We start from the raw sequence: 13,406 nt of genomic DNA on the forward strand, positions 1-13,406 counted from the left end.
TTTATAATAATCATTATAATTATTGCTATCATCATTACCTCCACTGTTAAATAATACTAACAATACAAATAATAAATTATGTGTTTATAAATTTATAGCTGTTTGCACTGTTACAAAATCAAGCTCTGAAATCTTTTTATATGCACATTATATGCAGACCAAGTGCATTTGTAGAAACTCCTGTGCAATGACAGAACACCACGCTGGTGAATACTGAAACCTTTATTCTGTTATTATCCATTGAGGATGAATGAATGTTTGTCACACACACAGAAATGACTAATACTGCAGGCTTTATGATTTCACCCGCTGCACCATACAAGAAATTCAATTCATCCTTCCAGCACCAGTCAAATAAATAAGAGAGAAATACATAAATAAATACATATTAGAACTTTACATTTCCAATTGTAAAAAAAAAATAAAAAAAATACAAAATCACAATAGACAAATATAAAGCACAATAAATAAACAAACCAGTAACAGAAATGGGAAACATGTTTCAATCTGCTTTTGGAAGTTTATACATTCAGCTGGGACTGATTTGCTGTAGAAGTGATAAATGAACAAAAACAATTCAAAGGTCACTCACCTTCATGAGGTGTTATCACATTCTTAAACTTTTTAAAGAATCTACAACATTAATAAACATTTAAATGGCTGCTGGTGCTTCGGGTGTATTTCAGCACACAAACAAACACAAAAATTATTGTTCCAATACCTAAGAATAGTTTACCGGTTTACATTCAAGTGACTTGGTTTTCACATCTTTAATTTCAAATCTAGGATATGGTATGGTTTTTAAGCATGCAAATGTGTATAAAATGTACTTTTTGCACCAATCATTCCGTCCTTACGATCAAAAAACTGATTTTCTCATTTAGTAAATGTACAAAAAAAAAAAAGTAATAATCGCTTCTCTCTTTTAAATCAAAGACATGTTGCTTTAAGACAGCAATCAGTAGTTAGAGGTGATTTAAGAGTTTTTGGAATGCCTTTTCTTGCCAATGCACTCGTTTCTCAGTTGCATTGCAGTTCATTAGAACACAATTCACAGCCAACACACACTTCATTACACTAAGCTAAATGACTTCAAATGAAACAATAAGCGAGAACTAACGCCTAACAAATTTTGCAAGCAGCACGACTAAATCTACAATGCCACAGTGAGATGTGCCATCCAAAAGTGGCATGGTGACATTCAAAACGTGTAAGGATGAGCTTCAGAGTCTAGATTTCTTCTTAACGGGTATGGAGCATCGCGAGTAGATTTCTGAAAGCATTTGTATTGCAGAAGGTCGACAAAGTAAAAATCTAGAAACCTTCACTTCAAAGACATTTGTGTGTGTCACAGTTAATCTAAATAGTTATTCGCACCAAATTCCCATTTTAAACACAAAATACACACAAACGCCTTCCGATTGACTTGACCATCAACATTATCTGAATTCCATCCTTATAAACCCTTTAAAGTGAAAATACAGTGACTCCTTCTCGCCCCTTATTTCTCAGAGTGGTTCACCTCGTCCTTCATGACAGGCAGCCAAGGAGGAGACAGCTCTGGGATGTTCTTTTTGGCCTGGTTGAGGTGGGTCATGGCGGTGTACAAGCTGCCCCTGGAGTTCTGCTCAGGGTAGTACATCTCCAGAGCCGACGGGGTGCAGTGTCTCTGCTAGATTAGAAAGTAGACGTTTGCAAATAAAGGTTATATAGGAATACATTAACTAGAATGGAGAAGGTCAGGCAGGTTCTGTAATAAATCAAACATAAAGGTGAATGTCATGGAGATCTGCATTCTTGTTGATATAGCATCGGTAGAGCGGCCAAACCGCTGATAACTGCCTCGGAAACAACAATCCTGCCACTTCTGTTTACGTACATGCATAATTTGGGGAAATCGATATTTTGGAAGTGGACAATGATATTCTATCACTGTCTTTTATAAATGTGTTGAGATGACATGTGAAGCTTAGCATATGGTCTACAAACATCAACAAAAAAGATATATATATATATATAAAAAGCAAAAAAAAATAGCATGCACTTTTTTTGTTGAAGTCTCATTATGTTGCATGCAATTCAAAGAGTGGCCAATTATCATCTCAGAAACAAAAATGTTAAATTTTTTGTTTCCATTAGTGTAAATTAAATGAAGAAAGAAAAAAATAAAAATAAAAGATAATATTAATTATATACATCAATATGCAATGAATATGGAATGTGCTCTGGTGCAAAATTCTCATTCGAGCAAATAGCAGATTATATGGGATTTCATATAGAAAATTTGCATACTGTGCAAAACATACATACTATATTCTGCCACAAAATTAAGATAGCTATGGGAATATGTTATTCCTAACAGAGCATGTCATAAACCTAATCATCTTATACAATACTGAAAAAAACTCCAAACAATAAATTTATCATCTACATAATATTATGCACGGAATAGACACGTTAAGTTAAGCAAAAAGTAGAAAGAACTAGTTCTAGTTAAAGGAACATCTTAGTATATACTTATCTGGAAAGTTACCTAAACACAAAATTAATTTTAAAAATTAAAACTTACAGAACCTGTAGCTATATGTCTGAAAATACCAAAATTCTTAATCTCAAATGATCCAAAACTGACTACATAGTGTAAGCAGTAATAAACTATTTCTCAGGAATGCAAACTATGAAAGATTATATTTCCAATTTGTAAAACAGATGCTTAGATGATTGAAGTGACACTTTACTCATCCCACAAAAACAAAAAGGCGTCAATCAAGAGACGTCAACATGCCAAAGCTTCCATAAACCTCATTCCATCTTAACAAGAGGCAATTTTCCCGCTCTTCAAGTTAGCAACGCTACATTAGTGTGGCATGCTAATTATGGCAGTGGTATCTGCATCAAAGGGGGTGAGGTGGAAGCCCCTGCAGGCCTTAATCACAGTTTAGTCATGGTTAAGACTAATTAAAGACATTCTCACACTCCACTAAAGCTAATGCACCGCTTCAGATGCTGTCCGCAGACTGAAGATCTTCAGCTAATCTTTGCTGAGCTGCAAACAAAGTAAATTTAAACGAATATCACATGAACAAAAGATGCAGTTAATACTTAATTGCTCTGCTCCAAAACCTAGTAAGCTGCCCTGCTGCTTATCCTAACAGAAATATACTTTCATATGTGGGTAACTTAAAACAGTATCTTTATGCATCAAACAAATAAAGTTCCTCACATGAAGCACAAGGAAAACTCAACTGAAATGTATTGAATTAAATTTCAATTAAATTCAACACAATATGAATTAAAGTCACTTGTTTTGTTCCTTCAAATGTATGTATATGTCAGACAAGTCTCACATACACATGGAGTAACTTGTTTTGTTCCTGGATGAATCAGCAATTATGAACAAACAGGTTGAATGAATGATTTAATGACTCATGCATAAAGAGTCACTTGGTGTCACTTGCTTAACTTAAAAATCCAACTACTAATGCACAAGCTGCTGTATGAATTATTATTCACCTGGTAGCTATATACCACCATTCTCAGATGATTAATTCACCGTGAAAGAAAGTAAGATGTGTTTTGAGGTGAAAATCATGTTCAGATGTCCTACCGGTTTCACTAAAGCCACAAGTGAAGACATTCGTTTACACAAGTGTGATCTGTCATCTATATTTCAGACCAAAAATGGTTTGCACAGTAGCCCAGAAATATTCTCAGGATGGTGTGTTTGTGCTATACTGGATACCTGGAGAACGAAGCCCTCAGGGCAGCCGAGCTGATCGTACCACAGTGCTTTATACATGACCAACAGCAGCAGACATGCCAGGAACGCCAAGGTGATAATAATCAACCCAGTCAGCTGGAAAACACAGACATTCACACATGTATTTACGCCTTCCATTTTTTATTTATACTCACATTTCCTTCACTAACAGAGAGACAAATGCAAGATCTAAGTAGGCTGGGCAATCTGTCCTTGTCTTTTTTTTTTTTTTTTACCTTGAGCTTCTCTGACATCTCATCATAAAGGTTTATGTTTAGCTTCTTGATGCTCGGCACATACAGCTTCCTCTTCTTCTCCTTCAGCTGATACTCTGCTGTGGTTTTCACAATCACCTAACGAGTCACAGAAAAAGAATGAACTATTAAAATAGTCCAAACAAAGAACAAGATGAGAGGGGGCTGGGCAGAAACCACAAGAATGGGCTCGCTGCTTTCAGAGTTAGGAAAATGGAAAATCAGCTGAAGCAAGTAGCTGTGTTTTCAAAAGTTTCTAACTGCTTGATAAGACGAAGACGTTATGTTCCAAAGAACATCTTGCCTATGTTAAGGTGGATTGTTGTTAGTCCAAGATGGTCTACCAGCTTGCGCAGCACTGACTGACACACAACGACGAGTCTTTTTAAGAATTATTTGGACAGCCAAAGTAGAGTCAACATTACGTCCCAACCAAGGCTTATGTGCTCTGATTGAAGATAAAACGCATTTGCTGAAGCAACCTTGACACTTTAGCTCCTCGGTGAAAGTGCAACACTGTACCAGGTGCGCTACCGAGCAAGTTTACTATTTCAGAAGAGCCATACTTATGGAGCTGGTAATATGATGTAAACACCAAAATGGATTTTTCTAGTTTACAAATCATACACTTGGTTGTTTCTTGAGGTCATAACAGTGTTGTGCAAAGAGATGCAGAATAATGAGTCTTTATTAATTAATACTCTGCCACTGTAATCATAATTAGCATGAAAACAAATAAAAATAGTCATTTCCGCTGGAAACTGCAGTGAATTGTGTGTATAGGTATGTTTTGGAAAAATTTAGGTAGAGGCAGGTTTTTCAAACAGTGTAGGATACACAGGATGTTACTTCAGCACATTAAAAATGCAGAGAGTGAGCTCCTACTACTATATCATTTGTCAACTTTTAGATGAGTCACTGCAAAGTTCAATTCAAACTTTGCTGTGTGTTTCCACCCGTTGCACTTGCCTCCTACAGAGCTAAGAATAGATACAAGCCACCTGTGAGAGTCCTGACATGAGCTTGTGTGCATTTGCAAGATCAGATGGTTTGCAAAGTCTTTCAGTGACAAACTGTATCATATTCAGTGACAACGAATCTCGATGGTGTCACATGAATTCTTTCTTTCATGCCAGGCAATCCGCTGGGATCTATCGGGGTGGTTTCTACCATGTCTTTGATGGTATCAGTGGTAGTGGATGTCTGCTGGTCCACCTCCGGTCTCCTATGACATTCTTCCCCTTAATGAAGTTCTATGCAGAGTAATGAGTAACAGAGGTGCGCTGCTGTCTTTAATATGGCGCTATGTGTGGGTCCTGCTCTCTAATGCATGAATGGTAATTACCTTATCAGGGAAAGGCTGCTGTAACTGGCCGACCTCCAGTGGAGTGATGAGGGGGATGTTGTCAAAACCGTCCTCCACCGACGGCTGTCTCTCCATCTTGTCCACCAGGTTACTGCCTAATTTCACCATATCTGAAGCAAGCATGAATGATTAGGTCTTATATCCAGCAAAAAATGCAAATGAACTCAATATATTCAACCGAACACTTATACATTTTCCTTTCGGTAAGTGTCTTACTTTTCATTACTTAGCAATTTGTGTTATAACAGGTAGTCTTTTATGGTTCATTGTTTTATGTTCAATTACAGACTTTTGGACCTGGTTTCCTTTCGCTGTGTTTTTTCTCAGTAGGATGTGTCAAATGGGTTTATATTTATGCAATATAATTTTATATAATATACGTATACATATACGAAGTGCCATCTGAAATTTTCTTCTAAAATGAGCATTTTTGTCAGGCTCCAATGAAAAGAACCTATTCATTGCCATTATTACTGAAATTACTTTATTAGTCAAATTATTAGTTAAATTACTGAACCCACACATAGGAGTCTAATAAAAACATACACATACATACATACACACAGATACATACATACAGTATATATATCCAAGCGAGATATCCTTCTATGCCATCATTCACCTGAGAAGATTTGTATCTCTGACAATACTGCATCTGTTGTTGGTTAATGTTTTCAATTTAGCACAAGTTAGTCAGTAAATATCTCTCCATTAAGTCTGTCTCTGAGGGGTCTGATGTTGGAGCTCTGTGATGTTGTTACTCAGTTACTGCGAATCTTTCTCCATGTCATTATGACTCAGTGTGGGTGTACACACACTCACGTCTGTGCGTACTAATTCACCAGCACACACACTGTCTCATGTCTTACTCATTAGCCGACCAAGGAAAACATCTGATAGGTTACCGCTCTCTCTCATTATATTTCTCCATCCTAATAAGCTATTAAAGAGCCCTCTACAGAATACAAAACACATAAACACAACAATCACTAGTGATAGACAGACACGTCAGCCCACATTAAGCCATTTTGAGATTGTCAGTATTGGCCAATAGAAGCTTGACTGATTAGATATTCCTTAATTTCAGTTATTTATTTTAAATTATTTTTGAGTTTATTTTGAAAAAAAGAAAAGAAATGCTTTGTCAAAATATATTGTTAGATATAAATAATTATAGATAAAGATGAAAATGTTCATATGATACATATGAACATTTAGTAGATGGAATATATACACACACACACACACACACACACACACATTCCATATACACACACAAAATTATTTAGATATGAAAAGTAAAATAAATTAATTTATATTTTTATGTTCTGAAATGTGTCTGATTATATTTATTTTCCATAGTACATTTAGTTTTAATACCAAATTATTTTTTTATATCTAATACAAATAATTATAGATACAGACATGATGTAAATATCAGTATATATCAAAATATCAGTTGCTGAAAACCCCATTTATTTATTTTCATCATTGTTAAAAACGCCATTAATGCTATTTTGACAAAGTATTTCATTTGAAACTGTATTAAAATAAATAATTGCATGTTCTTTTTTATGACACAATCAATTCAGGTGAAAATCACTGCAGGCCACGGAACACGCGTGTTTTATTGGCTCTTCCACGCGAACACCTTACTGGCTCTATCAAGGTTATCCGAGATGTACAGCAGCAGCGCATCAGCATGTGTGAGGCGTTCGACCTCAGGCCATTACAGCAAATCAAATCAAATCATCATAATTCATTATCTAACATACAGACAGAACAAACATAAGCATTTAAGCGTAATTCATCACACGGCATTGCGCGCGCATAATGTACCATTATTACGCAACAGCTGCGCGCTCACTGAGGCATTATACGTCCAAATATTAATGGATGTTTTTCTTTCTAATGAAGGGATTAAGCGAATTTTCGACTGGGAAAATAGAATAGACAGAATCAATTCTACGTTTCCTCTCGCATTTCTCCAATCTAAGCCGCTGCCCAGAGGGTTGGAAACGGCAGAGGCTAAACGACAGAGCGTTTCGAATAACACAGCCTACGATCTGTTTTTCGTCGGAATTGGATGCAAAAGAGATACTCACTGCTTCCCCTGCGGTTATCTTGCTGATACTGATGGAGCGCTTGTGTTATTGCTGTGCGTGTATACGGTAATTGACTGAAGCGCATCCGCTCCCGTCGCTGCTGTATGATGTCAGCTGTATCACAGCAGATAACTGGCTGATCAATGTGACAAATCCCATTTTATACATATTCACAATTACTTCGAGCATGTGTGTTCGGTGATTTATGGGAAAGGACAGTCAAAATTTCAGATATGCTGCAAAAAGAGTCCTTCGGGCTTATGCGGATAAAAAGGTGTTTTGAAGCAAGTGGAATTTAAATTAAATTATTAAATGTAACAATACAGTATATATATATATGTGTATAAGTACGTTTGACACGAAAGTGATATTTAGTTGTAATTTATTAAGCTATAATTATTTTGTTTTATTTTATTGTATGTCTCATTATCAAAATTGCCATTTAGTCTATTAGATGTTAGACTAAAGGCAAATTAGTTAAACATATGGGGGCTAGGTGTCACACAAAACGTTTTACAATGTGTTAGTTCAGAATTAAATGTTTTACAAAGATTTATATTCAGACAAGTCAACTATTTCTTTAGGTCAGACCGGCTGTTTTACTTTCTTTCTTTATTCACAATTTATTTTTTATTTTTTTTTATTTTACAAAAGAATATAGCAAAATAACGGTATGTTTGATAACTGTGAAGGTGAAAATCAAGAAGAAGAAAATTATATATATATATACACACACACACACACACACACACACACACACACACACACACATACATACATATATATATATAGATCATGGAGATTTTGTGGTTATACTTTTGTATATCAGACTCTGCCTTGTTTGAGCTTATGAACATTTTATTATCTCTCTGCAGGACACATGTGGATTTGCCAAACTTAATGAATTTATTATGCCAACTCTTTCATCTAGTCCTTCATTTCATCCTACACTTCTTTTTCTTACCTTAAGTTAACTGAAAACTAACTTCAGAAGAAGTGCAAGCGTGGTCACTTGGCCAGCACATTAGTACCAGGTTTGTAGTTTGATTAATTATGATCTGTTTAGCTAGATCATAATTTAAAATAATTATAAGACTATTATATTTCAACATGTATATTTTACTAAATTGTTCCCATTAATGGCTGTAATTACTATAAACGTTCTTTCTTCTCTTCTGCATAAAAATAAAAAACTAAGACCAAAATCACTAGCAGAGTAGAGTAATGAGCAACATTGCCACCTAGTGTCAGTTGTTGTTGTTTACTCAAATAGGCCTTAAACAAATTAAAAGTTATTTTCAGAATTTCCAATTATATTTCCATTATTTTAATTACTTGCCTTAACGTTGATAATGTTAAAATTACAATGAATATATTAAAAAGCTCTAGCGTAAACAATTAAATAAATAAATGCAGGATATAAACTGCAACATAAAGGTTTAAACTGAAATCACATTCGTTTTTTTCCCTCGCAAATATTTAACTATTGTTTTAACTGGTACATCATAATAAGCAAACAAACAATCACCACTGCTCTATAGAATATCTTCTGAGTGTACAGGTGCATCTAAAAAAAATTAGAATATCGTGAAAAACTGCATTTTTTGTAACTTATTTCAAAAAGTGAAACTTTCATATATATTTTAAATTCATAACATGTAAAAATAAGGCATTTGAAAAGTTTGTTTTAATTTTGATGATTAGAGCTTACAGCTCATGAAAGTCAAAATCCAGTATCTCAATATATTGGAATATTTATATTTGAGTTTCATTAAATTACCATCTCTACAGTTTAAATTCAGGGAATCTCTTGTTCTTTGAAACCACAATAATGGGGAAGACTGTTGACTTGGCAATGGTCCAGACTCCAGGAAGATAATGATTGACACCCTCCATAAAGAGGGTGAGTCACAGAAGGTCATTACTGAAAGGGGTGGCTGTTCACAGAGTGCTGTATCAAAGCATATTGAAGGCAAAGTTGACTGGAAGGAAGAAATTGGGTAGGAAAAGGTGCACAAGCAACAGGGATGACCACAAGAGAATACTGTCAAGCAAAGCTGATTGAAACACTTGGGAGAGCTTCACAAGGAGTAGACTGAAGCTGGAGTCAGTGTATCAAGAGTCACCACGCTCAGACATCTTCAGGAAAAGATGCTCAGTGGTCCAAAGCCCTCTTTTCAGATAAATTTAAATTTTGTATTTCATTTGGAAATCAAGGTCTGGAGTCTGGAGGAAGAGTGGAGAGGCACAGAATCCAAGCTGCTTGAAGTCCAGTGTGAAGTTTCCACAGTCGGTGATGATTTGGGGTGCCGTGACGTCTGCTGGTGTTCGTCCATTGTGTTTGATAAAGTCCAAAGTCAATGCAGCCGTCTACCAGGAGATTTTGGAGATCTTTATGCTTCCATCTGCTGACAAGCTTTATGGAGATGCTAATTTCCTTTTCCAGCAAGATTTTAGCACCTGCCCACAGTGCCAAAACCACTTCCAAGAGGTTTGCTGACCATGATATTACTGTGCTTGATTGGCCAGCCAACATGCCTGACCTGAACCCCATATGGAATCTATGGGATATTTTCAAGAGAAAGATGAGAAAAAGTTGATCCAACAATACAGACGAGCTGAAGGCTCAATAATGCCTCAGCAGTGCTACAGAGGGATCGCTTCCATGCCATTCCTCACTGATGCTGGAATTTGTGCTAAAGCAGCCCCGACCAAGTACTGAGTGCATAAATGAACATAATTTAAAGAACTTGAACTTTTCTGTTTTGCAAATCTTTTTCTCTTTTTTTGATTGATCTTAGGAAATATTCTAATATTTTGAGATACTGGATTTTGACTTTCATGAGCTCTAATCATCAAAATTAAAACAAAAGAACTTTTGAAATGTCCTACTTTACATGTAATGAATCTAAAATATATATGATAGATTCACTTTTTGATATAAGTTACAAAAAAAATCAGTTTTTCAAGATATTCTAATTTTTGAGATGCAGATGTATTTATAGATGTGGAAAGATTTTTTTTTTTTCAATTCAGACAGATGTCAAAGGTCACCTGACCAGCTCTGTCTTGATTTTAAGAGAGCTGAACAAATCGTTTAATTTTCACTTGCACCATCGAGTCTTCAAAAGGCCATTTTATGTATTCAGGATTTCACTGTGCCTACGTTTTCACTAGATGGTAGTGTGGTTCTTCTTCTTTCTACCCCAAATCCGATTACACACAAAATGAAAGTCACATGCCAAACTACTGAACTGCTCTTTCCAGATTTATCATGGATGTTAAGGATAATCCCAGGTCAGTCCTGCATAACTTTCCACCACTTACAGTATTTACAGTAACAGGGACTCTTAAATTAGCCATGACCCTAATCTTCCTGCTGGTGTCTGCTTTAATGCCACAAATAATCTAAGGGAAGCCTATGCTGGGGGATATAGGCTACACTAAACTTTATATATTTATTTATCTTTACACAGGCCTGGAAATGATATACAGTTGTAGCTTTAGTTCTAAATGTACAGAGATGAGTTAGTAAATGTTTTTAGTATTTAGTTTGTTTTAGTGCTGCATTAAACTATTTAATGTTTTGGTATCAAGCACAGGCTCAAACAAAACCAGATGCACCCAGAACCTGATCCAAGAAATCATGTAACAGCCTAAAGTACACCCCTGACAGCTGATAATTTGTTTTTCTTAGGAAATGAGTGTTTTTGGGTCAGCTTCCTCCAAAACTGTCCTGTCTAAGCATACAAAGCGCTCTAACACTTTCAACTCCACGTGGGAGGATGTGAACATCTGGGTGATGGGTGAATATGTACTCTTTTCCAAACCAAAACATAACCACTTGAATTGTTTATGATGTCTTTATAATAGTAGTCTTGTTTCTCAAGTTGAACGGGTAAGAAATATTTATCAATATTAACATTTTGCAATTCTCCATGCATCTTTCTCAATGTAAATATGATAATATTACATCACTGAATACATGGATGGCTGTCTAAACTCCAACAAAGCCTGTCTAATCTAGAGGTATTAAATCAAAATTAGACTTTCCTAGTAAAGGCCAGCGAGGATAAGAGCATAATGTCAAATGAAGTGTGTGTGTGTGTGTTTGTTCACAGTGGTCCTGATCATTCATGTAATACAGACTCCCAATTACTGAAAATAGATCAGATAATCACCTCACTGAACTAATTTGCCCTCGTTTGCTGCAACTTTAAAGGTCAGATATGGTCTGGTTAATTATGGGATGTGGGCAGAACGTACTCATGGACTGAATTCAGAGAGGCTGTTGACACTCCAGACTGCAGAAACATGAGCAACACTAAAGATATTTCCAAACTCCAGAACACTATACATATTATACAGGCTAATTTAATTGAGATGTTTATGACAGCTCTGAAAGTTGTACAGTATATAATGTTACTAATTAGTTCTATTTTAAATATGTGCAGTTATTTTGAACTTTCTATTCATCAAAGAATCCTGAAAAAAGTGCATAATGGTTTCCACAAAAATATTAATCTTTAGTTAACATACATGTTTTCAACACTGATAATGATATCAGTTGAATCAGCATATTAGAGTAAGTGACACTGAAGACCGGAATAATGCCTGATGAAAATTCAGCTCTGCATCACAGGAATAAATTACATATTAAAATATATTCAAATAAAAAACAGTTATTTGAAATTATAATAATATTCCACAGTATCACTGTTTTTACTAATATATATATATATATATATATATATATATTTTATATATATATAAAATAAATGCAGCCTTGGTGATCATAATTGCAAAAGTACATTTGCAAATAATAAGCCCCAGCTAACAAAAATACAATCTTAGAGCATTTTGCTAATGTTCGCATTAAGTTATGAAAACATTATTTCTGAATGTCAATTTTTTTAAATATATTATTTTAATTAGGCTAGATAAAAGTAGGACATGCCATTTAATACTTTTGCAAACATTATGGGAACAGAATTTTCTCTGAATGTTCTGAAACAAGTCAATGTCCAAATAAACGTTTCAGAAAATGTTCATCAACAATGTATAAATAACATCACAAAGTGATTTAAAAATGTATAAACATTTTTAAAGATCAGATAACTTTGAACAAACGTACTTTTAATGTTACTATAAGAATGTTTGTTATATGTGACCATGGACCACAAAACCAGTCATAAGGGTCACTTTTCCGAAATTGAGATTTATATATCACATGAAAGCTGAATAAACAAGCTTCCCACTGATGTATGGTTTGTTAGGATAGGACAATATTTGGTCGAGATACAACTATTTGAAAATCTGGAATCTGAGGGTGCAAAAAAATTGTGAAAATTACCTTTAAAGTTGTCCAAATGAAGTTCTTAGCAATGCATTTTACTAATAAAAAATTAAGTATTTATATATTTATGGTAGGAAATTTACAAAATATCTTCATGGAACATGATCTTTACTTAATATCCTAATGATTTTTGGCATAAAAGAAAAATCAATAATTTTGACCCATACAATGTATTTTTGGCTATTGCTACAAATATACCCATGCTACTTAAGACTGGTTTTGTGCTCCAGGGTCACATATGTTTGTAGCATATCCAGTCTACAGTTGGCTTCGATGTTTCACCAGTGCACACTCATGGTGTTTGATAACAAAGTTTTATTTTTAAGTATTATTTTTCGTAAGTTAGGTTGAACTTTTCACTCGTTCATTAAATAAACTTGCTTGAATAAGTCCAGCTGTAAAGTTGGGAAAGTATCAGTTGCAACAGCAGCCATGTTGTTTGTCTGTGATTAATGTTGTTTAGATACACAAAGGCCACATTCATCTGCGCATCAAACGCCTGTGCACGAATCACAAACACGCAATTATAGCAGCAGTCTTTTTATGTCTAATGATGTCTCAGAAA

The 13,406-nt window shown here is 34.9% G+C and overlaps 1 protein-coding gene across 1 annotated transcript; it reads right to left on the reverse strand.

Moving 5' to 3' along the window:
- Positions 1-205: 205 nt before the first annotated feature.
- Positions 206-5,488, reverse strand: LOC306872176 (neuronal vesicle trafficking-associated protein 1-like; the record flags this gene model as incomplete). Its single annotated transcript, XM_079420623.1, has 4 exons — positions 206-1,672; positions 3,743-3,856; positions 3,997-4,113; positions 5,360-5,488. The coding sequence occupies 4 exons, from the start codon at positions 5,486-5,488 to the stop codon at positions 1,502-1,504; spliced, it is 531 nt and encodes a 176-aa protein (XP_079276749.1). The 3' UTR covers positions 206-1,501.
- Positions 5,489-13,406: the final 7,918 nt, after the last annotated feature.

The sequence above is a fragment of the Barbus barbus genome, assembly GCF_936440315.1.
Source record: "Barbus barbus genome assembly, chromosome: 7".
In the NCBI taxonomy this organism is placed as follows: Eukaryota; Metazoa; Chordata; class Actinopteri; order Cypriniformes; family Cyprinidae; genus Barbus; species Barbus barbus.